This window comes from Canis aureus, chromosome 24 (assembly GCF_053574225.1).
Source record: "Canis aureus isolate CA01 chromosome 24, VMU_Caureus_v.1.0, whole genome shotgun sequence".
In the NCBI taxonomy this organism is placed as follows: Eukaryota; Metazoa; Chordata; class Mammalia; order Carnivora; family Canidae; genus Canis; species Canis aureus.
Genome location: NC_135634.1, coordinates 19,563,858 through 19,590,889, shown reverse-complemented (window position 1 = coordinate 19,590,889; position 27,032 = coordinate 19,563,858). Strand labels below are relative to the sequence as shown.

The 27,032-nt window shown below is 36.1% G+C and overlaps 2 protein-coding genes across 8 annotated transcripts in view; one reads left to right on the top strand and one right to left on the bottom strand.

Annotated features, from left to right (window-relative positions):
* RNF17 (ring finger protein 17) overlaps positions 1 to 20,252 on the top strand; it is a 116,476-nt gene extending 96,224 nt beyond the window's left edge. For 2 of the 3 annotated variants that reach the window (XM_077868492.1, XM_077868491.1), the window contains exons 30-36: positions 466 to 522; positions 4,335 to 4,451; positions 10,938 to 11,106; positions 14,164 to 14,299; positions 16,528 to 16,717; positions 19,487 to 19,586; positions 20,078 to 20,252. In XM_077868492.1, coding sequence (XP_077724618.1) covers positions 466 to 522; positions 4,335 to 4,451; positions 10,938 to 11,106; positions 14,164 to 14,299; positions 16,528 to 16,717; positions 19,487 to 19,585 — 768 coding nt within the window. In that variant the 3' untranslated portion in view covers position 19,586; positions 20,078 to 20,252. The remainder of the gene's footprint in view (positions 1 to 465; positions 523 to 4,334; positions 4,452 to 10,937; positions 11,107 to 14,163; positions 14,300 to 16,527; positions 16,718 to 19,486; positions 19,587 to 20,077) is intronic. The other variant, XM_077868493.1, reaches the window with a different exon arrangement.
* Positions 20,253 to 21,378: 1,126 nt separating this feature from the next.
* Positions 21,379 to 27,032, bottom strand: part of CPAP (centrosome assembly and centriole elongation protein) — a 54,065-nt gene continuing 48,411 nt past the window's right edge. For all 5 annotated transcript variants that reach the window (XM_077868497.1, XM_077868495.1, XM_077868496.1 and 2 more), the window contains exons 14-17: positions 25,011 to 25,151; positions 24,847 to 24,931; positions 24,647 to 24,767; positions 21,379 to 22,383 (exon numbers count right to left, since the gene is read on the bottom strand). In XM_077868497.1, the coding sequence (XP_077724623.1) occupies positions 22,191 to 22,383; positions 24,647 to 24,767; positions 24,847 to 24,931; positions 25,011 to 25,151 (540 nt within the window). In that variant the 3' untranslated portion in view covers positions 21,379 to 22,190. The remainder of the gene's footprint in view (positions 22,384 to 24,646; positions 24,768 to 24,846; positions 24,932 to 25,010; positions 25,152 to 27,032) is intronic.

The following is a 27,032-nucleotide window of genomic DNA, read 5'->3' as shown; positions in this document are numbered from 1 at the left end:
TACATGTGAATTTTTTTACAGTACTGTAAAGGTATATTCTCTTCCTTATGATTTTTCTTAATATTTTCTTTTCTCCAGCTTACTTTATTGTAAGAATACAGTATATAATACATATAACTTATAAAATATGTGTTAACTGTTTTTGTTATTAGTAATTAAGTTTTTAGGAAGTAAAAAATTATATGTGGATTTTCACCTGTGCGGGAGTGTTGGTACGCCTAACTCTCATGTTGTTCAAGGGTTAACTGTAATTACCATTGACATGTGTTTAACATAATTTTGAAGCTTCTTATTGCAGTATTAAGATTACTCTCAAAACATTAGATTTTCCCATAGTTAAAACAACCAAATGAATGCCAGCAAGGACATGCACTCAGTTTTTGTGGGGATGAAATATGAAAGTGCCTTAAAAAATACTATATAGTTGAAAATGGTTTATTTATTAACAATACTATATTATTTCAGAAACTAACAGAGTACAATAAAAAGTACGAGGATGAACGATGGGAAATAAGGTTTGAGGTAAGTTTCGTTCCAAATATTTTGGCATAGGGCAGCCCGGGTGGCTCAGTGGTTTAGCGCCGCCTTTGGCCCAGGGTGTGATTCTGGAGACCCAGGATCGAGTCCCACGTCGGGCTCCTTGCATGGCACCTGCGTCTTCCTCTGCCTGTGTCTCTGCCTCTCTCTCTCTCTCCCCTCTCTGTTTTTCTCATGAATAAATAAATAAAAGCTTTAAAAAAAAAACAAATATTTTGGCATCTTTGGACACTTCCTCAATACAAAGGATCTAATATAAGATCAGGAAGTAAGCATTTTCTTTTATAATGGATTTATTGAGATATAATTTAAATACTATAAAATTTACCTTTTTAAAGTGTATAAATTCAGTGTTTTTTAGTATATTCAGAGTTGTGCGATCATCACAGCTATTTAATTCCACAACACTTCATCATCCCAAATAGAAGCCCCATACCAACAGGAGTCACTTCCCATTTTTCCCTTTCCCAGTGTCCTGGAAACCACTAATTTTGGATTTCTGGATTTTCCTTTCTTGATTTTCCTATTTTCGACATTTATATAAAGAGAATCATATAATACATAGCCCTTTGTAACTAGCTTCTTTCACTAAATAACATTTTCAAGTTTCATTCATGTTATAGTATGTATCCTTTTTATTGCTGAATAATATCCCATTGTATGGATGTACCACATTTTATCCATTCATCTATTGATGGACAGTTGGGTTTCTACCTTTATGCAATTGTGAATAAAGCTTTGAACATTTGCATACAAGTTTTTATATAGACATCTGTTTTCCCCTCTCTTTTGGTACGGACCTAATTCTTACTAGTGGAATTGCTAAGTCATATGGTGACTCTGTTTACCAGTTTGAAGAAATACAAGACTGCTTTCCAAAAGAGATGCACCATTTTACTTTTATACTAGGAATGTACAAGGTTCCATTTTTTCCCCATATCCTTATCAACACTTATTATCTGACTTTTTTTTCTGATATCCTTATCAACACTTGTTTTCTGACTTTTTTCCCAGCCATCCTAGGATAGGTATGAAGTGGTATCTCATTGTGGTTATGATTTGCTTTTCTCTTGTGACTGGTAATTACGAACATCTTTTCATGTGCTCTTTGGCCATTTATATATATAATATATAGAGAGAGAGACTATATATACATTTATTTTTTTTTTTAAGAAATCTCTGCTTAAATACTTTGCCCAGGATTTGACACCAAAAGCAAAGCCAGCAGAAACAAAATTTAACAAGTGGGACTATCTCAAACCAAGAAGCTTCTGCACAGCAGAGGAAACCATCAACAAAATAAAAAGACAGCCTACAGATGGGAGGAGATATTTGTAAATCATATATCTGATAAGGCATTAATATCCAAAACATATAAAGAAATTATACAGCTCAATAGTAAAAAAATAAGCCATCTAATTAAAAAGTGGGCAGAGGAACTGAATAGACATTTTTTCAAAGAAGACATACAAATAACGAAGAGGTACATGTAAAGGTGCTCAGCATCCTTAATTATCAGGAAAATGCAAATTAAAACCACAATGCGGTATCACCCTATACATGGTAGAATGGCCATCATCAAAAAGACAAGAGATAAGAAGTGCTGGCAAGAACATGGAGAAAAGAGAACCATGTGTGCCATTAGTGGGAATGTAAACTGGTACAACCATTGTGGAAGACAGTATGGAAGTTCCTTAAAAAAGTAAAAATAGGATTATTATTCTAAATTTCACTTCTCGGTATATATCCAAAGGATACAAAATCACTATCTCAAAGAAACATCTGTACCTCTATGTCCATTGCAGCATTATTTTCAATAGACATGGAAACAACCTAAGTGTCCGTCAGTGGATGAATGGATAAAGATGTGAGGTGTGTGTGTATGTGTAATCACACATATATATCTTTACATGGTGAAATTGTGTTCTATTAAGACATAAAAAGAAAATCTTGCCATTTGTGACAACATGGATGGACCTTGAGGGCATTATGCAAAGTGAAATAAATCAAATACTGTATGATCTCACTAATATGTGGAATCTAAAAAACTGAACTCATACAGAGAAGAGATCGGTGTTTGCCAGGGATGGGGAAAGGGGAATGGGTGAGGGCAATCAAAAGATACGGATTTCCAGTTATACATAAGTCCTGGGTTGGAATGTACAACATGATGACTATACTTAACACTATTGTATATTTGAAAGTTGCTAAGAGAACAGATCTTAAATATTTTCATCAGGAAAAAAAAGTTCTGTAACTATTATGAGATGATGATTATTATTATATTTCTATTATTATGTCTATATTTAATATATTAAACTTGTGATAATCTTTCACAGTATAAACATATACTAAATTATGCTGTATACCTTGCATTAATACAATGTTCTATGTCAATTATATCTCAATAAAACCAGAAAAAATAGAAAATAAAAATAGAAAAGAATGGAAAAAATCCTCTTCCCATTTTTAGTTGAGTTGATTTTGTTAAATTCTAAGAGTTCTTTATATACTCTGTATCCAAGTCCGTTATCAGATACATGATTTGCAGATATTTTCTCCCATTCTGTGAGTGGTGTTTTTACTTTCTTAATGGTGTCCTTTAAAGCGCCAAACTTTCTGTTTTTTTTTTTTAAGGTTGTATTTATTTATTTGAAAGAGAGAAAGAGCGAGCATGAGTAGGGCAGAGGGAGAGGGAGAAGCAGACTCTCTGCTGAGCAGGGGTTCCATCTAGGACCCTGAGATATGACCTGAGCTGAAGGCAGATGCTTCACCGACTGAACCACCCAGATGCCCCGTAAAAGCACCAATGTTTTAAATCTTGTGAAGTCTGTCCAGCTTTGGTTTTGATTTTTGTTTTTGTCATTTGTGCTTTTTGGTGCAGGAAGTGAGAGTTTTAATGAAAGCTTCAGTTACTTATAAGTAGAATTTTATTCCTGTGACTATACAAATAACAAATGTGTTATAAAGTGCTTTGTAACAAATCAGCAAAATTTAGCAGTTGTAGTCACTTTTTGCTGAATTTTATTAAGTGGTTCAGACAGGTTTTGTTCTATTTTGCCACCAGTTTGGAAATGCTAAATAATAATAAAGTAATCTAATTTGAATGTGATTATTTTTGTCTTTTATGCTAATTACCATATTTAAGAATCTTTTAAAACTTAAACACCACCCACATTATTATAATATTTTTGCTTTGACAACTGCTGACTGCCAGGATCCTCTTGGGAATCACATAATTTTTTATTATTGTGCTTTTGGGAGTTTAGAGGGAGCACACTTTTTTTTATGATTTTTAACTTAAATCTTCTTTGGCATTTCATATATTATTTTCATTTTTACTATAAAATATGTACTTATTCTAAAAATAAATGAAATACTAAAGAAATATAAATAGAAAAAAGCCCCCCTTTCTGTACCTCAAATAACTCAGTCCCACTAAGTAGTGGCAATTACTATTAACTGTTCGTTAGCCATTCTTCTAGAGTTTTATGTGTATATGTAAATACGTATATATAAATATATGACTGTTTTAACACAAATTTTTTTTAATTGGAGAAACAAAAGAATATTAAAGATCTTTACTCACATTTTGGACCTACTAAAACAAAATAATTTTGTGGTATTCATTTTCTAAGATAGCTTGCTTTCTGCTAATTGAAAATAAATTGGCAGTGTAATGAATTTTAATGTATTGGATTTCTGTAATAGTCATTCTGAAATTTGAATTTATTTGTGGTGCCTTAGGATTTCTGTAATAGTCATTCTGAAATTTGAATTTATTTGTGGTGCTTTAGGAATTACTTTTGTCTGAAACAGAAACTCCTATTTTACCACCATATTTGCCTTCATCTCTGCCTCCTCCAGAAGAACTCTACGCTGTTCAAGTTAAACATGTTGTCTCACCTAATGAAGTATGTAATCTAAATTATTAGTTGTTGGTTAAAAATATAACAGGAAATATTGATCTTAAACTTTAGGATTGACTCTTCACACTTCCATCTTCCTTTTTTTTTTTTCAAATTTTATTTAAATTCTAATTAGTTGCCCGCCTCCGCCGCAGCCGGCCGGGGCGGGGAGCGGGGGGAGGGGCGCTAAAAAAAAATAAATAAAAAATAAAAAATTTAAAAAATTTTTAATTAGTTAACATACAGTGTAGTATTGGTTTTAGGAGTAGAATTTTAGTGATTCATCATAGAATTTTAGTGCTCATCATTTTAGTGCAAGTGCCCTCCTTAATGCCCATCACCCATTTAACACATCCACCACCCACCTCCCTTCATCAGCCATCATTTTGTTCTCTATAGTTATGAGTCTATTATGGTTTACCTACCTCCTTCACTTATTTTTTTTCCTCTTCCCTTATGTTCATCTGTTTGGTTTCTTAAATTCCACATGTGAGTGAAATCATATGGTATTTGTCTTTCTCTGACTGATTTATTTCACTTAACACACTCTGGCTCCATCCACATCATTGCAAATGGCGATAGTTCACTCTTTTTGATGGCTAAGTAATATTCCATTGTATATATGTATCACATCTTCTTTATCCATTCATCAGTCAGTGGACATTTGGTCTCTCTCCATAGTTTGGCTATTGTTGATAATGCTGCTATAAACATCAAAGTGCATGTACCCCTTCAAGTCAGCATTTTTATATTCTTTGGGTAAATACCTAGTAGTGCAATTGCTAGATCCCCTTTCTCAACATCTTTGCCAACATCTGTTATTTCCTATGCAGTTAATTTTAGCTGTTCTGACAGGTGTGAGGTAATATCTCATTGGGATTTTGATTTGTATTTCGCTGATGATGAGTCATGTTTAGCCTCTTTTTATGTGTCAGTTAGCCATCTGTATGTGTTCTTTGGAAAAATACCTATTCATGTCTCTGCCCATTTCTTACCTGGACTATTTGGTTTTTTGGGTGTTGAGTTTGATGAAGTTCTTTATGAATTTTGCATACTAAACCTTTTATTAGATGTCATTTGCAAATATATTCTCCAATTCTGTAGGCTGCCTTTTAGGTTTGTTGATCATTTCTTTCACTGTGCAGAAGATTTTATCTTGATGAAGCCCCAGTAGTTCAGTTTTGCTTTTGTTCTCTTGCCTCCAGAGATGTATGTAATAAGGAGTTGCTACAGCCGAGGTCAGAGAGGTTGTTGCCTGTGTTCTCATCTAGGATTTTTATGGTTTCCTGTCTCACATTTAGGTGTTTCATCCATTTTGAATTTATTTTTGTGTGTTGTGTAAGAGAATGGTCCAGTTTCATTCTTCTGCATGTTGCTATCCAGTTTCCCCAACACCATTTGTTGAAGAGATTGTTTTCATTCCATAGAACATTCTTTCCTGCTTTGTCAAAGATTAACTGACCATACAGTTGTGGATCCATTTCTGGATTTTCTGTTCTGTTCCATTGATCTGTGTGTCTGTTTTTATGCCAGAACCATACTATCTTGATCACGGCTTTGTAATACAGCTTGAACTCCAGAATCATGATGCCTAAGGCTTTGCTTTTCTTTTTTACCCTTTTTTGTTTGTTTGTTTGTTTTAAGATTTTTATATAAGAGAGACATAAAGTAGAGCAAGACATGAGTAGGGGGAGAGAGGCAGAAGGAGAGGGAGAAGTAGGCTCCCTGCTCAGGACCCTAGGAGCCAAAGGCAGACGCTTAACCAACTGAGCCACCCAGGTACCCTACGCTTTGCTTTTTCAGGATTGCTTTGGTTATTTGAGGTCTTTGGTCTTGGTTCCATTCAAATTTTAGGATTGTTTGTTCTAGCTTTGTGAAAAATGCTGATAGGGATTACATTGAATGTGTAGATTGCTTTGGGTAGTATAGACATTTTAACAATGTTCTTTTAATATATGAGCATGGAATGTTTTTCCTTTTTTGTGTGTGTCATCTTCAATTACTTCATAAGTGTTCTATAGTTTTCAAAGTACAGATCTTTTACTTCTTTGGCTAGGTTTATTCCTAGGTATCTTATGGGTTTAGGTGCAGTTGTAAATGGGATCGGTTCCTTGAGTTCTTTTTCTGCTCCTTCATTATTGGTGTATAGAAATGCAACAGATTTCTGTGCATTGATTTTATATACTGAAACTTTGCTGAATGCATATAAGTTCTAACAATGTTTTGGTGTGGAGTCTTTTAGGTTTTCTACAAGGAGTATTATGTTGCCTGCAAATGGTGAAAGTTTGATTTCTTTGCCAATTTGGATGCCTTTTATTACTTTTTGTTGTCTGATTGCTGAGGCAAAAACTTCCAGTACTATGTTAAATAGCAGTGGTGAGAGTGGACATCTCCTTTTGTTCCTGACAGTGGAGGAAAAGCTCTCAATTTTTCCCCATTGAGGATGATATTAGCTGTAGGTCTTTTGTATGTGGCCTTTATGATATTGAGGTATGTTGCACCTAACCTTACTTTGTTGAGGATTTTTAGCAAGAAAGGATCCTATATTTTGTCAAATGTTTTTTCTAAAAAAAAAAAAAAATGCTTTTTCTACATCTATTGAGAGGATCATATGGTTCTTATTCTTTCTTTTATGTGGTGTATCATGTTGTTTCATTTGCATATATTGAACCATCCCTGTAGCCCAAGAATAAATCCCACTTAATTGTGGTGAATAGTTCTTTTAATAAATTGTTGGGTTCAGTTTGCTAGTATCTTGTTGATAATTTTTCCTTCCATGTTCATCAGGGATATTGGGCTATGATTCTCCTGTTTAGTAGCATCTTTGTCTGGTTTTGGAATCAGGGTAATGCTGGCCTCATAGAGCTTTGGAAGTTTCCCTTCCACTTCTGTTTTTTGAAACACTTTAAAAAGAATACGTATTAATTCTTCTTTATTATCTGGTAGAATTCTGCTGGGAATTCTGGTCCTGGACTTTGGTTTGTTAGGATGTTTTTTATTACTGATTTAATTTCTTTGCTAGTATGGGTCTGTTCAAATTTTCTATTTCTTCCTGTTTCAGTTTTGGTAGTTCATATGTTTCTGGGAATTTATTTCCTAGAAAGAGATTGCCCAGTTATTGGCATGTAATTTTTCATAATATTCTCTTATAATTTAAAAAATATTTATTTATTCATGAGAGACAGAGAGAGAGGCAGAGACATAGGCAGAGGGAGAAGTGGGCTCCTCACAGGGATCCTGATGTGGGACCCAATCCCCAGACCCGGGACCAGGCCCTGAGCCAAAGATAAATGCCCAACCACTGAGCAACCCAGGTGTCCCTATTATAATTATTTGTAGTTCTGTGGTGTTGGTTGTGATCTGTCCTCTTTCATTCATTATTTTATTTATTTGGGTTCTTTCTCTTTTTTGATAAGTCTGGCTAGGAGTTTATATATTTTATTCTTTCAGAGAATCAACTCTTACTTTTGTTGATCTGTTCTTTTGTTGTTTCAATATCATTTATTTCTGCTCTAATCTTAATTATTTCCCTTTTCTACTGGCTTGAGGCTTTATTTGCTGTTCCTTTTCTTGTTCCTTTAGGTGTATGGTTAGGTTTTCTATTGGAGACTTTTCTTGCTTCTTGAGGTAGACTTGTATTACAATATACTTCCTTTTTAGAACTGCCTTTGCTTCTCCCAAAGGTTTTGGATTGTCATGTTTTTATTTTCACTTGATTCCATCTTTTTTTTTTCTTAATTTCCTAGTTAGCCCATTTATTCTTTAGTAGAATGTTCTTTAATCTTCATGTATTTGTGATCTTTCCATATTTTTTCTGTAGTTTACTTTGTCATAGTGTTGTGGTCTGAAAATATGCATGGTATGATCCCAGTCTTTTTGTTCTTGTTGAAGACTAATTTGTGACTCAGTATGTGATATCTTCTGGAGAATGTTCCAAGTGCACTTGAAAAAAAAAAATGTGTACTCTGCTGTTTTAGGATGAAATGCTCTGAATATATCTGTTAAGTCCATGTGGTCCAGGGTGTCATTCAAAGCCATTGTTTCCTTCTTGATTTTCTGCTTAGATGATCTGTCCTTAGCAGTAAGTGGGGTGTTAAAGTCCCCTACTATTAGTGTATTATTATCAATAAATTTCTTTACGTTTGTTTTTAATTGATTTATATATTTGTGTGCTCCCAAGTGGGGGCATAAATATTTATAATTGTTAGATCTTCTTGATGGATATACCCCTTAATTATGATATAGTGCCCTTCTTCATCTCCTGTTACAGTCTTTGGTTTAAAATCTAGTTTGTCTGATATAAGTATGGCTACTCTGGTTTTCTTTTGGCACATTTTAACATGGTAGATGATTCTCCATTCACCATCTCACTTTAAATGTGTAGGTGTCTTTAGGTGTAAAATGAGTCTTTTATAGGCAGCATATAGATGGGTCTTGTTCTTTAATCCATTCTGATGCCCTGTCTTTGGGGCATTTAGTCCATTTACATTCAGAGTGATCATTGATACGAATTTAGTGCCATTGTGTTACCTGTAAAGTTGGTATTTCCAGTGATGATCTCTTTCCTTTCTGGTCTTTGTTGCTTTTGATCTTTTTTTCCCCCAAAGAATCCCCTTTAATATTCTTGTGGGAATGGTTTAGTCGTCCTGAATTCCTTTAGTTTTTGTTTGTCTGAGAAACTCTTATCTCTCCTTCCTTTCTGAATAACAGCATTGCTGAATAAAATATCTTGGCTGTATAGTTTTCCCATTCAGTATGTTGAATATACCCTGTCACTGTCTTCTGGCCTGCCAAGTTTCTGTGGACAGATCTGCTGTGAACCTCATCCATCTTCCCTTATAGGTTAAGGACTTTTTTCCTTGCTGCTTTCAGGATTCTTTCCTTGTCTGTTTGTGAATTTGACTATTATATGTCTTGGTGATGGCTATGATTTGTTGAATTTATTGGGAGTTCTCTGTGCTTCTTGAATTTCATTTTCTGTTTCCTTCCCAGCTTAGGGAAATTTTCAGCTATAATTTTCTCAAATACACCTTCTTCCCCCTTTTCCCTCTTCTTCTTCTGGGACTCTTGTGATATGAATGTTATTAAGCTTTAAGGAGTTGCCAGGTTCTTTAACTCTTTGTGATCCAATACCTTTCATTCCCTGTTCTTTTAGCTTCATTATTTTCCATAATTTTATCTTCTGTATCACTGATTCATTCCTCTGCTTCTTCTGTCCTCTATGTCATGGTATCCAGTCAGTAATAGCATTTTAAATGTCAGCCTGACTAGTTTTTATTTCTTTTATCTCTGCAGTAAGGAATTCTCTCAAGCCCCACTAATATCCTTATAATTGTCGTTTTAATTTCTGTTTCAAACAGCTTACTTATATCTATATTGATTAAATCCCTCGCCATCAGTTCTTCCTATTCTTTCTTATGGAGTGAATTCCTCCATCTTGTCATTTTGTCTAGGTCACTGTTTGTGTGATGTTAGGAAAGCCTGTCAAATTCCTGCTTTTGAAAGTAATGGCTATATTAAGAACTCCAAAAATGAGGGGGGATCCTATATGCATTATGCTGTTGTGTTTTGAGGCTCCTACCCTCTCATCAGTCCTCTGCAGTTTCTCCTTGCCTGCAGTGGTGGGTGTTTGGACTTTGTCCACTGTGGCAAATTTTAACTAAGTGTGTCTTGATCTGCTTATAAAAAGAAGCTAGATTCCCCTCCCCCGCCAAAAAAAGAAGCTAAATCCTATTTCCCCTAGAGCTGAAGCTTTTAGCACTCTATGATCAGTACACTTGGTGCATGTGAGGGGTTTATGCTGGTTTTCCAGGGGAGGAGCCTGCTGCACTGATTCTCAGGCTGACTTGCCCTAGTGGGTGCACCTACAGGGCACAGGGGGGTGGGGGTTGGTGTAAGCAGCTCTGGTCTCCACTGTGGGGGTGCTGTGTCGCTCCCTGAGGTCACTCAATGCTGATGGGAGGTGTAGAGGGGGAATGATGTCACCCTGCTCTCTCATCCCTGTAGTGGGGAATTCAAGCTGCTTCTGGAAGCCCTCACAGAAGAGCAATCACCCCTCTTGTGCCCCCAGCTTATGTCAGTACTGGCTCAGGATTTCACACTAATAGGCTCAGTCAAGATGTTGAGGGTGGAGAGGGAGCTGTAGGACCTACTTCCAAAAAGTCTCTCATGGATGTTGCCCACAGGCTCAGTTATTTGCCCTGTGGGCCTGCCCACTGGCCTGCTAAGAACATAGCTGCATGCTTCCCTGAGAGCGAACAGTTGTAGAAAGAGCACACCACCAAGGCAGAGGCCACATGTCTTTAATGATCTATCTCAGGAGCCATATGTCATCACTTATGTTCTTTTGATTATAAAGATCAACTCTGGTATCATGTGGGATCATAGGGGCCATTATTAGAGGCTACCATAATAATAATAACTTTGTCAATATAAATGAATACTAAAAATTACAGAATTTGAAAGCTTTTTCCTTCCCTTTCTCCCACTTAGGTGTATATTTGCCTTGATTCTGTAGAAAGTTGTAATCTGTTTAACCAGCATAGTGATACAGATGACAGCGGAGTCAGCTGGGAATCTGAGTCTGAGAGCCTTAATGAAGCACTGCGGAGGTTTAATAAGAATGTGGAGACATTTCCTCCTCTGACGGATTTTAGAACAGGTATACTAAATTTCCTGAGTAAAATGGGATTCTTAATAAACCGTTGATTTGCTTTAATGAGCTTTTGAGGTTTGGCTATTTCTAATGTTAATGCATATATTTTTTAATTTTTTAATTAAATTCAATTTAGCATATAGTGTATTATTAGTTTCAGAGGTAGAATTTAGTGATTCATCAGTTGTATATAACATCCAGTGCTCATTACATCGCATGCCCTCCTTAATGCCCATCACTCCTGAGTGATCTACCCCATCCCCCCACTTACCTACCCTCAGGGAACCCTCAGCATGTTCCCTAGAATTAAGAGTCTCTTATGGTTTGTCTCCCTCTCTGTTTTTGTCTTATTTTATTTCTCCTTCCCTTCCCTATGTTCATCTATTTTGTTTCTTAAATTCCACATGAGTGAAATCATGATATTTTTATACACTTTATATGCATGATCTCTCCGAATCCTAAGGACACTCTATAGATGATCTTTCTCATTTTCTAAATGAGTAAAGTAAGAGAAGGGAAGTAACAGCCTTGGGTCACTTCCGTTTTCCAAAACTCAGCTGCATTGGAAAATTGACTTCATAAAGGTGATTTTTCTAAGCTTGAGGTTTTGCCAAAGCTCCAATTGTTAGAGTTGTCATTCATACCTAAATGGCAGTAATTTTAATTACAAACCACCTAAGTTGATAATTTTGAAGTACAGTAGGGGAGCCCAGGCTGTGTCCTGTCCTGTCAAGATAGGTCAAGTTGTGCCATCTCTTTTTTTCTAATCCATTCCTACCCATATTTAGAAAACATATGTGACTCTTCTATGAAGAAAATGTATCTTGTTACTGCTGTTGACAATTTCTGAAAACCAGGAGTGGTGTCCATACATTTTTACCAGTATGCGATATATAGAAATGTATTTATTCATAGCATTTTGTACAAATCGGAGGATATACTACTAAAGCAAAGGAAAACATCAGCCTAAAGTCTTACCTGATTTTACTCAATGATATTTTAATGGGTTGTGACTCATGTTTGGCTGATAAAGACCACTTGCTATTGCTCTGGAATGTTCATCCAAATCGTATAGCAGTTTAGATTGTTGCTCAACTGTCCCTCTATTGCAGGTGTTGCCTGTCCTCCCCATGTAAAGTAGCACTGCTTGTCACTCTCCCTTACCCGATTTTTCTCCATGCTTCTATTTCTTTTTTAAATAGCACTGTGAGGGCAGCCCAGGTGGCTCAGCGGTTTAGCACCACCTTCAGCCCAGGGTCTGATCCTGGAGACCTGGGATGGAGTCCCATGTTGGGCTCCCTGCGTGGGGCCTGCTTCTCCCTCTGCCTGTGTCTCTGCCTCTTCTCTCTCTCCTCTCTGTGTATTCTCATGAATGAATGAATGATAAATAAATATAAAATAAAATAAATAGCACTGTGAGCAGGAACTCTTTGTACTGCTGTGTCACCAGTAGTTAGAAGGGCATCTTTCACAAGTTAGGTGCTCATGAACATTTGTTGAATGAGTAAAATAATAAATTCATGATTTTTTCTTTTTATAAACTCAGATTTATAGTCTGGAAGAAACCGTTCCTTCCTCATTGTCTTCTTGTCTCAAGAGAAGTCACAGAAACATTCTGTGTGTAATGTGATCATTCATGGAGTTATATATAGCTCCATTTTCTGTGGGTATTTTTTTTATTCCTCAAGGGTTTTTTATAAGTATGCACATGTACAAGTTGATTCATAGGCAAGTGCCTATTAAGTTGTTTTGTAGGTTAAAATAACATGACAACTAGGTTGGGTTGGGTTTTTGGTTTTTGGGTTTTTTTTAGTTGTGTTTTGAGAGGAACCTTCAGCCATGTTTCTAAGGCTGGAAATGGTTGAGACTGTTAACAGTGATTCAGTCCATTGCTTACTATGCAGACAGCTCTATTAGAGGAGATTTTTTTACTGTTCTATTGATAATCTTTTCTATAAACACAAGAAATTGTTTAAAACTCTGTAATAAAAATCTTGTACATTAGAGTCCTGTATTATTTAAATATCACTTTCCCACAGCTACACTTCTGTGGAGATTATGTAGAAAAGAATGATGACATACAAGGGATGGAAGTAGAGCAAGACAAGGGCCTAAAGTATGTTCCATTTGCTCTGAAATCTAAAAGTGTATGGAGAGAAGTACATACTATATTAATTTTTTCAGTTTTACTCAAGCCTAGCATTCATTCATTCATCGAGCAATTGCTTGTACCAGGTACCATATTAGGAATACATATACGGTTCGGCACATAAGAACTAGTGGACTAGTTGAGAGGGGACATGAAAACCATGTTCAATATGAAAATAACAGCTCATAGCAAAGGTAGATGCACAGTACCATAGGATCACAGAGAAACCAGTGACTAGAAGTAGTAAGGGCTTTTTAAAAGTCATGTTGGAGCTAACCTTTGAGAGATTTTTCAGAAAAAGTATATGGGGAGCCATCTAGATAAGGGGAACAGCCACAGCCATGAGCTGAAGTAGAGGCTCGGGTAATTCTAGCTAGGTAACACTTGAGAATATGGGGTAGAAGTTGGTTGGGAGTAGATTGTGAAGAACCCTATAATTGCAGTTGATATTGTAGATGGTTATAATGCCATCGAAGAAACAAGGGCAATTGAATTTTTTAAATTTAATTTTTGTGTTTTTAGAATGGATTGGAGGGGACAAAATTGAAAGGAATTGCAGAAACCATGGTATATCTTTTGCAGAAGATGATGGCTTAAAAGAAATTTCAGGAGTCTAACAAGTGGGGGCATTGGAAGGATAGTCTAAGCCATGGGCAGAAGAACTAGGAACTATGAGAATGGGAGAAGTGCTTTTCTTCAGAGCTTAATTCTTAGGAATTAGGAAAAACAAAGTGTATAAACTGTAAACAGAAAAAAAAAAAAACAGAATCTAACATATGACAGACTGTTGAATGTTTAAACCTGAATGGTGGGTTTATGGTGATTACTTTTTCTTTGTACTTTTCTGAATTAAAAAAAAAAAAAAACTGTTGTTTAACAAGGCAGTGTGATTGTTCTTTTTTCTGTCTTTCCAGAAATGCCTTGCCTTGCAGAATATGATGATGGCTTATGGTATAGAGCAAAGATTGTGTCTGTTAAAGAATTTAATCCTCTAGCTGTCCTGGTACAATTTGTTGATTACGGATCAACTGAAAAGCTGACAATAAACAGGTTGTTTTTTTTTTTTAAATCAACTTAGTTGAATTAAAATTTAAGTTTTAAAAATAATAATTATTGGGAAAGTTTTGGTTTACTTTTAAAGAAAAACTTTTAAAGCGACTTATTAGGATTTTTAAAAAATCTGTAAGTCTTTTTATTGTGGTAAAATAGAAAATTTACCTCGTTAGCCATTTTTAAGTATACATTTGATTAATATTAAATATATTCTGGATGTTGTACAGCTATTGCCACTGTCCATTTTCAGGACTTTTTTGTAATCCTAAACAAATTCTGTACCCATTGAACAATAACATTCCATTCCCTTTTCCTCACCTCCTGGTAATCTTTTTCTACTCTCTGTCTCTGAATTTGTCCTATTTTAAGTACCTTACATAATTACTGTCAGACAGTATTTGTCCTTTTATGTCTGGTTTATTTTACTTAGGATAATGTTTTCCGGGTACACTCAATTGTAGCATGTATCAGAATTTCATTATTTTTATGGCTAAATAACACTCCTTTGTGTATGTGTATATATACACACAATGTTTTATGTATTCAAATGTTGATGGACACTTCAGTTGTTTCCATCCTTCAGCTGTTGTGAATGCTGCTGCTATGAACATTAATGTACAAGTAGCTGTTTGAGCCCCTTTCAGTTGTTTGGTATGTACACCTAGAAATGGAATTGCTACATTATATGGTGCTTTTGTTTGACTTTTCGAAGAACTGCCAAACTTTTCTGCAGTGTCTGTACCATTTTACATTCCCACCAGCAATGCACAAGGATTCCAGTTTCTCCACATCCTTACCAACACTTGTCATTTTCCTTTTTTTTGTTTGTAATATTTGTGGTTAAATACATGTATCATAAAATTTGCCATCTTAACCATTTTATTTATTTTTTTAATATTTTATTTATTTACGATAGAGAGAGAGAGAGGCAGAGACACAGGCAGAGGGAGAGACAGGCTCCATGCTGGGAGCCCAACGTGGGACTCGATGCCGGGGCTCCAGGATCGCGCCCTGGGCCAAAGACAGGCGCTAAACTGCTGAGCCACCCAGGGGTCCCCCCATTTTATTTTTTAAAAGACTTTATTTATTTATTTATTAGAGACACAGAAAGAGAGAGAGAGAGAGAGGCAGAGGGAGAAGCAGGCTCCATGCAGGGAGCCTGACGTGGGACTCGATCCCGGGTCTCCAGGATCACCCTTCACCCTGGGCCAAAGGTGGCACTAAACCGCTAAGCCACTGGGGCTGCCCCATCTTAACCATTTTAAATGTACACTTAAGTAGTGTCAACTATACCCACATTGTTATGTAGCCAACCTCCAGAACTCTTTTCATTTTGCAAAACTGAAAACTCTGTACCCTTTATACAACATCCCCCATTCATTTCCCCCTCTTCCAGCCCCTCGCAGCCACCATTCTTTCTTTGCCTATGAATTTAACTATTGTAGGTATCCCACCCATATAAGTGGAATCATACAGTATTTGTCCTTTTGTAACTGGCTTATTTTACTTAGCATAGTTTCCTTAAGATTCACCATGTTGTAGCATGTGTCAAAATTTCCTTCCTTCTTAAGGCTGAATAATATTCCATCATGTGTATATACTACCTTTTACTTATCCATTCATCCATGGATAAATGGATATTTGGGTTGATTCCCTTTTGTGACTGCTTTCACTTCATTAGGACTATATACTGGGAAGTGGAATTGCTAGGTCACATACTCATGCTATTATTAGTATTTGGAGAAACCAGCAAACTATTTGTTTCCATAGCAGCTGTACCATTGTGCACTGAGTGTCCAGGGGTTCCAGTCTCTCTCCACATTCTCACGCTTGCTGTTTTCTGGTGTTTTGATAGTAGCCACCCTAATGGATGTGAGGTTGTATCTCACTATGGCTTTGCATTTGCATTTGGTGATTAGTGATGTTGAACACCTTATCATGTGCTCGTTGGCCATTTATGTATTTTCCTTGGAGAAATGCCTACTTTTTAGTGTATATTTTTTCTCATTCTGTAGATTGCTTTTTCACTGATTATGTCCTTTGCACAGCTTTTAATTTTGATGTAGTCCAATTTATTTTTTTTCTTCCATTGTTTGTGCTTTGGTATTACCTAAGATTCATCACCAAATCCAATGCCATAAACTTTTCCCATATATTACAGCTTTAGCTGTTAGAGAATTTTAATTGTGACATTCTGAACATCTTAAGAATTTCTTTTGTGACAGACTACGTCAAATTCCACTTCACCTTATGCAGTATCCAGCCCGAGCCATAAAGGTTCTCTTGGCAGGATTTAAACCTCCCTTAAGAGATCCAGGAAAGACAAGAATACCATATTGTCCCAAATGGAGCATGGAAGCATTGTGGGCTATGATAGACTGTCTTCAAGGAAAACAATTGTATGCTTCTTCCATGGTAACTATCTCAATTAGCCAAAATCTTATTGAAGCTATTTCTAATGTCCCTATGTTCACTTTCTAAAGTGCTTTCTATCAATGCAAATCTAGATGTAAAAAAATGCTTTAAACATATAAAGCTGTAAATACTATAAGATTAATTTTAAGGCTTGTTAAAATTATGTTTTAGTTTATATTTAGCAAAATGTATTAGCCCTATAATAATATATCACTGATGTAATGAATAAGATGAAAATGACCAAGCTGAGTATCCTATAATCAACTCATAAATTGAGGGAAATGAAACATTTGTAAACCATTAATAATATGAAGTAGAATGAGGTATGTTCTACAAAAAAAAAGTATAGGTGCAAGGACTGATTATTTCCATCTAGAGAGATGAGGATATGATACGGTATTTGCCTCCTCAGCAGGCCAAATAATCAGTGAACAGGTAGGTCTGGGAAGTGACATTGAGCTGCATCCTAAAAATAGGAAACCCCAGAATGGGAATTCAGGTCAAAGCCACGGAATGAATTGAATGTACTAATTTTGAGTTGTTTAATGCAGTAGAACCTGTATCAAAAGGTTTAGATAAACACAGCACTCACATTCGACACATAGCACATGCAAATAAATATACAATGCACACTATACTTAAAGAATATAGCGTGCACAATATACAGCACACAAACACCCCTACATCACATTCTCACCACATATACAACATATACCAAACATATGCCACATAAGCCACACACAGCACACAGGTACCAAAAACCTTTTACACATACACTACACATATACCACAAACACAGAGAACACATATACCATACACACAGTACATTGAACACTCTAAACACACACAACAAACAAGAATTACATAAAATGTACAAGACACACAAACACCTCATGTAACACACACACCATACATATCCCACTACAGAAATACCACATATTCACTATACATCCCACACAAAACCAACATGACATAAACAATTCAAAAATATACACCATACATACACCACTCATGACTCACATCACAAAGCACTCATACCCTGCACATAAAAGAGAAACATACAACAGACAACACATATAAAACATACAAAATACATTGCAACCAAAACACCCAAACACGATATACTCACCCATTCAACACATACCAAACATATAACACACACAAATCACTCAGCATTCAGACATCACACACACCTAACATCATTTGTACTACAGACTACACACACACAACACATATTCATCACATATATCACATCTCCCAGTACTTACCCCACATATCACACACCACACACCAAACATACCATGCATATATGCCACATGCAACCATGGTACACATACCACACACTCCAAATATACAACATACACTAACATATAGCACACACACCACACATATACCACAAAAACACCACACACATATAAAAATAGACAATTCACACTACAGAAATTTCATTCACACACTACATATATACCACATAGGCACCACACGTAACCAACACCACAAAAACATGCAACACTGGAACACACATACCACTCACAACAGACACCAGCATACACCATACACTAAAGCAGATAGCATACACACAAATATACCACACACAAAACACATATGGAACATAAATACACCAAACACACTGCACACATGAAACCAACACACCATTTATACCACATACCATATATATATCAAACACATCACACATACACCACTTAAGCATCATGCATACCATACACTACATACAACACTTACACTACACAAATACCATACATTAAACATACATGTTTGACACCATATGCCTCACACACAACACATACAACTACACCATGCACCAGTCAAAACTACACTCACATTGCTCATATACCAGGCACAACACATACCACACACACTCCATACATACAGCACAAACTACACATAACACAACACAAAAACCACACATGAAAATATACCACACACACACACACACACACAAAAAAAGAAAATATACCACACACTACAGAAATACCATTCACACACATTTACACCACACTCACCTCACAAACCTACACCACAACATACACATCACACATACACCACTCAACACCACATATAACACACAAAAAGACAAAATGCACAACATGCACAGAGTACACACACACCTGGAGTGCCTGGGTGGCTCAGTTGGTTAGGAGCCTCACTGTGATTTTGGCTCAGGTCATGGGATTGAGCCCTGCATGAGGCTCTGCACTCAGCACGGAGTCTGCTGAGATTCTCTCTCCCTTTCCTCCTACCCTCTGCTCACTCATGCACACTATTTCTCAAATACATAAATCATTGAAAAAAATACACACACACAGGGGCACCTGGGTGGCTCAGTTGGTTAAGCATCTGCCTTTGGCTCAGGTCATAATCCCAAGGTCCTAGAATCGAGTCCTGCATTGGGCTTCCTGCTCCCTCTCCTCCCTTGTGCTATATGAATAACATTCAAAATTTCATCAGTTTATGCATAAAAGTATAATGCCCTAGGGGTAGAATATAAATGAATTTTAACAGGGATGGTACTATTAAAGCATATTGGCTTAATCTAGAAAAACTTTGGGGAGGAGTTATATTTTAAATAAACTATAAGAATGGGAAGAATAGGATTTAATAGGAAACCATTACAAAGACCTTTTTAAAAGACAGATGATTAGTAAGTTTGGAGAATGCCCTTTCCTTCTTATGTGATGTAGGCCAAATGTAGGAGGGAAAAAGCAAAGATATTACTGTATTTTCCTGACAACTATGTTTTAATTTTAGGCTCAGGCACCAGAACAAATAGTGACCTTATATGAAGATGAACAGTATCCAGTTCATATGTCACTTGTAGAAATGGGGCTGGCAGACCGAGATGAATGATGTAAGCATCATGACTTCTTGTTCCCCTTTATAATCAGCATAAGGCATGCTAATATAGTGGAGATTAAATATACATTAAATATTTATATTGCCTGTAAAAGCACCTCTTCAGACTCTCCTTGATTTCTCAAAGAATGACAAAGCTCAACAAGGATCTTTCTTCTAGACTCTTCTTCGTAGGCCCTTTTCACCTACAGAATACCAGGATCAAAGAGGATATGCATCTGTAAGAATGCTTGGAATGGTTATCATGACTGTTATAGTGCCAGAGAGTGGTTGGGGATGGGCAGAAGAGCAGAAGGAAGTGGGCACATAAGACTGTGGTATGCACAGAACATATTGGACAATCCATGACCTAATCGCAAAGCTATCAAAGTACCTGGGTAACCAGCTGTTTATTCATCCACATAAATGTAACAAGTGATGATTCAGCAACTAGTTTGAACATGTAATTAAGCAAAGGTTTTAAATAACATGCATTTTGTTTTTCAGGTATACAGTGCAGAACATCTATACGGCAGCCCAGAAGAAAGTTTTCTGTTATATGTAGGCCATTTCAGGCTTATTTTTCTTGACTTGTTCTGCAGTAGTGCTGGCCTTTTTCCTTACATGTTAAACTGTCAGGAATTGTTTGAAAAAATAGTTAATAAATATTTGCTTTCAAATATTTTCTGGTTTTATTTTACAATAATTTCAAAATCAGATATTTTAGGCACATAAAAAAATATAGTTCATTTTATAACGAATGTGAATTAAGTTTAAGAAGGACTCAGTACAGTTGGAGACTCCTGTAGGGTGCTTCCCTAGTTATTCTCCTCCCTGCAGAGGTGAACACCGCTGTGAATTTGTTGTTTTTTATTCTGACATTTTACTACACATGAATGGAACCATAAGCAAGATATACTACTGCTGTGTATATTTTTTAATGAGTGTGCTATACCGTACCTTTCATTTTCTATTTGTACTGTTCATCAATGTTGGTATGCAGAGCTCTATTTTACTCACTTTCACTCTTCTATTTGTCTCTGCACATAATTCTGTTGCTAAATATTTAGATTACCAGTTTTTCCCCCAATTACAAATATTCTTCTGAAGCACCTTTTGTGTACATGGTATGGGTTTTCTAGTATATATACTTAGTACTGGAACTTACTAAATCATGAGGTATTTGCTTTCCAAAAAGTGTATTGACTCAATTTACTACCATCAGTAGTCTGAATTCCTTGGCAATGTGTGGTGTGGCCAGACCATTACTTGCCAGTATATGATACTAGTATAAAAAGGTATCATTATTTCAATATGCATTCACTGGTTTAATAGTCACTTGTTTGCTTATTCATATCCTTTGTCCATTTTTCTATTGAGCTGTTGTAATTATCTTACTGATTTGGAGGAATATTAATCCTTTGCCAAGTGTATGTATCTTCTAATTTGTGGCTTATGTTTTCTCCTTTCATGGATTTCTCAACATTTTAAGTTTGTGCTGTATCCCATTTAAAAATCCTTTACTATCCTGAAGTAATATGTATAACTCCTTATTTTGAGAAGTTTGCAACTTTTTTCAGATTCAGTTCTTAAATTATCTGGAATTTAAATTACATTTAGCTTTTTTAAAAAATGGAGTCATTGCTAATATTGTATATTGCACTGACTCTACCAGCTTGTAATTATTATATAAATTGATAAGTAGATGATCTGCCCTTCCTAGTTTTATGGGTTATAACGTCAAGGTATGTGTGCTTGATGAGTTAACACCAGCTGTAGTTACTTTTCCCACCCCCTTCTTTCTCAAGTCTCCATCAAAACCAGTTTATTTACCTTCACAGTAACTATTTTCTCCTTGCTTTTTTTTTTATCTGTACTCACAGAATGAATTCTTTGACCTGTTTTGGTGTTTGACCTACTTGTATTTATTCATTGTTTTAACTTCCCATTCTATTAGTACTAATTAATTGAACACAGTATATTCTGACTGGAGACATTATCTTACTCCCTGAATAAACTTTCCATGCAAGTCCTTATTCTGTAACTGATGTGCTCATGGAAAATCTGTGCTATTTTATTTCTCATATTTCTTGGTTTTTATAACCATCTTCAACCAGTAAAAGTGCATCCTTATTTTTGCAGTCCACAGTTTATAGAAATAATGCTTTCCTTAGTCATGCATTTAACTGTAGAAAGACTGGTGAATTAAAAATGAAAGCTGGGCAGCCCGGGTGGCTCAGTGGTTTAGTGCCACCTTCCACCCAGGGCCTGATCCTGCAGTCCCGGGTTCAAGTCTCACATCAGGCTCCCTGCATGGAGCCTGCTTCTCCCTCTGCCTGGATCTCTGCCCCTCTCTCTCTCATGAATAAATAAAATCTTAAAAAAAAAAATAAATAAAAATAAAAATGAAAGCTGTTCTTGTACAGTACAAACAATATAAAAAGCTATGGTGTTTTATTTTATAATCCAAACATCATTTTTTCCATGTATATATGGAATATATATATATGTATATACACACACAGTAACATAAATTAAAACACAGAATCCACAAGAAATGTATACCTTTTAACAAGAAATCAAGTTAGTGTTATTTCATGATTAGTCACGCACAGGGTCATTACAATTTTGTATCCATTAGAACATTACCATCCTTGTCTTTAACCCGTATTCGACCGGATGTATATTTTGTTTCTTGATGACCATTTGTATATACGGTTTTAACAGTGCCATCTGGATATTCCCGTCTCTTGAACTGGGCTGTGTGTAGTTCTCTTTGGCCATTATTAAACTCTATGATTTTGTTGCCATCTCTGTAAATTTAAAATATAATTTAAAATACTAAATATATAACAGGAAAATGACCTAAAAGTGGCCTTTTGATTCTGGCCATTCTCTCCTCTCCTAGAACCTCCACTGTTCTTCTCCTTGCACAATACCTTCTTTGCAAATTCTTTCCACCCTGTTTCTGCTTCAGGTTGATTGTTCTGATCAGATTAGCACTTAAATGTGCCCATGAAAAGTTTTTAATAAGTTTATGTGTATTGTGCCTCTAAGAAAAATTGGGCATTGTATTAATATGGCTGAATTTCAGTTTTGACCTTTTACTCTTTTCACTAAAGTTATAAGCAGTCTAAGTGCTTGCTCCTTATCAGGTTGGAGAGGAGCGTTTATGTCCCTGGAAAGGGCCATAAATCAGACTTCACACCTGTTCTGACACAGTGGGACAAAGAAGCAGTTAATCCCAAAAGGACTACTTGATGTGCCTGCAGGACATTCAAACTGAACCCCTAAACAGATCTGTAATATGCCCTTAGAAACACAAAGCTAGCCTATAGATGGTGAATCACCACTTCTCAACACAATGGTTTTTTTTTCTATTTTTGTTATTTCTCAAACTTTATGTGAATGGAAGGCTTTGTGCCACATGTATTAGACTTACAAGCCATCTTGAGAACCACTGTTTATCAAGTGCAGCCAGGACCAGGGATGACAGGGTCACCCGAGACATTAGAAATGCAAATTGTTGGCCTAGAGCTCAGCAATCTGCAACTGAACAATCCGCCAAGTAGTTTTAATGCACAGTGAAGTTGAAGAACCACAATGAAGTTCAAAAATGCCAAAATTATCCTGAACGATCTAGTATCTGGGATTTGGTTGAGTGCAGATCAGATGCAAAAAAGATGGACATGAATTAATACATGTTGAAGCTGGACAGATGGGTACATTGAATTTTTCATATTATTTTCTCTACCTCTTACCATAGAAAATTTCAAACATAAGATTTAAAAAGGCAGAGTTTCTGAAATTGCTCAAAGTATAATGTACACATTAAGATTTTTCTCAAATTTTAGGAGAGATTGGTATTTATTTAGCGGAGCACCAGAGGAAGTTTCAAACCATGTTAAGGAAAAACACTACCATGACCATAAAAAGTTCCTACAGTATTTGCACAAAGTGTTTTTTCCATTTTATTTCTTTTTTTTTTTTTGCTAACTTTTATCACAGAACTAAAGTTAGTTAAATGCATGCACACTGTAAGAGAGGAGAAAGTGAAAAACTAAAGACAGTGGATTTGACAAACCTTCACCGTGGTGGTTTTAATTAAAATGGTGATTACAAGCAGCTCTGTACTGTGGACTGAAGAAGTCACTAAGAAGTTGTCGCTAACTTTAAGAAATGTAACACACAGAAGGGCTAAAAAAAGTTGCTATTTTAAGGAATTGAGTCAGGGAGGCCAGAGGAATAAAAGCTTATCAGGCGGGGACAGGGAGATCCAGCAAATCAAAATCTAAGAAGAGATATAGTCTTATTCAAATAACTGCAGCCATTGTTTGTTATTCTTAAAAACTGATAAGGCATGGGCACCTGGGTGGCTCAGTGGCTGAGCATCTACCTTTGGCTCTGGTCATGATCTTGGGGCCCCGGGACTGAGACCCAAAGCAGGCTCCCTGACTTATGTCTCCCTCTGCCTAATGTCTCAGCAGGCTCCCTGCTTCTCCCTCTGCCTAGGTCTCTGCCTTTCTCTCTGTGTCTCTCATGAATAAATAAATAAAATCTTTAAAAAACCTGATAGGGCAGTTTCCTCCTTTGCATCTTATTCACCATTTTTACATTTCGCCAAATTTTTGTTGTTTTAAAAGATTTTATTTATTCAAGATTGATAGAGCAGGAGCAGTGGGGAGGGGCAAAGGCAGAGGGAGAAGCAAAGAGCCTAACGGGAGCTCCATCCCAGGACCCTGGGGTCATGACCTGAGCCAGAGGCACTTAACCGACTGAGCCACCCAGGCGCCTCACCAAATTTCTTTTTCTTTTTTTTTTTTTTTTACCAAATTTATTTCTATACATATACTTGCCATCCTCCTTTTGGGAAGTACTCTACAGACTATATATTAGAACCTGTATGTCTCTAGTTCTAAACTCCAAAATGCTGCTCTCATAGTGCATATTTGTATTCAATACTGCTAACTCACTGAAATTCTGAATGACTTCTACAAATGTTACAAGATTTTAAAAAGTTACTTGGAAACAGAAGTTAAAAATTGGCAAATCTAGAAACAAATTTAACAGATATACCTTTGTACTCTTACAATTGTACCATCTGGAAAAATGCTTTCTTCTTGTCCATCAGGAAATAGGTTTTTGATAGTCTGGTCAGGAAATGTGATTTCTTTTCTCCCATCTGGGAAATGTTTTTCTGTTTACAAAAGGTCACTATTAGTATTTTATTTTTAAAGAAAAGAATGTATTTAGGACAGGGCAAAGCAAGTTTTTACCTATTTGTCCACTTGAAAAATGTAAGATTTCAAGTCCTTCTGGATAAGTAGTATGAGTGGTCTGGGCAGATGCGTAGTAGTAGATCTGTAGAGACATAAAGTCAGTATATGTTTTCTCTAGAGATGTTTAAGCCATGGAGAAAAATACTCCTAGGGAAACTTACAACTCTCTCATCTGGCATGACCTGCTTCACATCACCATTAAAGAAAGTGACGGTGACAGTCTTCCCATCTGCACTCACTTCCTTTCGAGTTCCATTTGGAAACAATATAACATGGCACCCATTCTTATAAACCTTTTCTATCTACAGAAGAAGAGAAACAAGATTATCAATAGAAGAGATTTCATCCTGATACATGACAAAAATCTCTTCCAAATTACTTACTTTGAAATCTTTCATAATAAAAAGCAAAAACATTGTCTCCAAGTATCAACACACCATCATTCTTATGTCACCTATTCCCTATGCCATACCCCTTATCCCCATGACTTACTCATCCATAACTGGAAATCTATATCCCCCATTCCCCTTGACCCATTTTGTCCATAACCCCACCGTCTCCCCTCTGGCAACCATCAGTTTGTTCTCTATTTATGGGTCTGATTCTGCTTTTGGTGTATACATTTGATCTTTTAAATTCCACATGCATGAAATCATATGGTACTTATTCTGACTTATTTCCCTTAGCATACTCCCATCTAGGTACAATCATGTTCTAGCAAATGGCAAGTTCTCATCCTTTTTTTATGGCTGTGTAATGTTTCCATGTATGTGTGTGTCTATGTGTGTATACACCACATCTTCCTTATCCATTTGTCTATATAGCAATGTACACTTAGGTTCCTTCCATATCTTGACTATTGTAAATAATGCTGCACTAAACATAGGGGCACATAGATCTTTTCAAATCAGTGTTTTTGTTTTCTTTGGGTAAATACCCAAATACCCAGTAGTGAAATTACTGAATTATGGTATTTCTATTTTAACTTTTTGAGGAACCCCCATACTATTTCCAAGTGGCTGCATCCTACCAAGAGTGCACAAGGGTTCCTTTTCCCCCCACATCCTAACAATTGTTATTATCTTTTTTATTTTGCCATTCTGACAGGTATGATGTGATAGCTCATTGTGGCTTTGATTTGCATTTTCCTGATTAGTGATGTTGAGCATCTTTTCATGTATCTGTTGGTCACCTGTATATCTTTTTGGAAAAACATCTTTTCAGGTCCTCTGCCCTTTTCTAAATTGAATCATTAATTTCTTGGTTGTTGAGTCATGTAAGTTCTTCATATATTTTGGATAGTAACACCTTAACAGATATGTCATTTGCAAATATCTTCTCCCATTCAGTAAGTTGCATTTTTGTTTCATTGATGGGTTTCCTTTGCTGTGCACAGAAGTTTTTTATTTTGGTGTTGTCCCAATAGTTCGGTTTCTGTCTTAGAAGACCTATCTGGAAAAATGTTGGAGAGCCAATGTCACAGAGGTTACTGCCTGTGCTCTCTTCTAGTATTTTTATAGTTTCAGGTATCACTTTTAGGTCTTTAATCCATTTTGGGTGGATTGGAGAACTGTCTTTTTTCCCCATTGTAAATTCTTGCCTCCTTAGTCATAGATTAATTAACCATAAAAGCATGGGTTTATTTCCGAGGTCTCTATTCTGTCCCATTGATCTATGTATCTCTTTTTGTGTCAGGACCACACTGTTTCATTACTATAGCTTTGTAACATAACTCGAAGTCTGGGATTATTTCTTTCTCAATTGCTTTCAGTATTCAGGGTCTTCTGCGATTCCATACAAATTTTAGTATTATTCTAGTTTTGTGAAAAATGCTGTTGGCATTTTGATATGGATTACACTGAATCTGTACATAGCTTTGGGTAGTATGGTCATTGTAACAATATTAATTCTTCCAATCCATGAGCATGTAGTATCTTTCCATTTGTTTGTGTCATCTTCAATTTCTTTTTTGCTGAGTTTTTTTTTTTTTTAAAGCAAACTGTAGGTATCATTTCACATGTAAAACACTACAATTAAAGGATGAGTTTTAACATAACCAAATCATGACTGCCCCTAACAAACTGTATAATTCCTTCATTATATTGTAATTTTTTATAGTTTACTTGAATCAGGATCAAAACAAGGTCCACATACAACACTTGATGACATGTCTCTTAAATCTC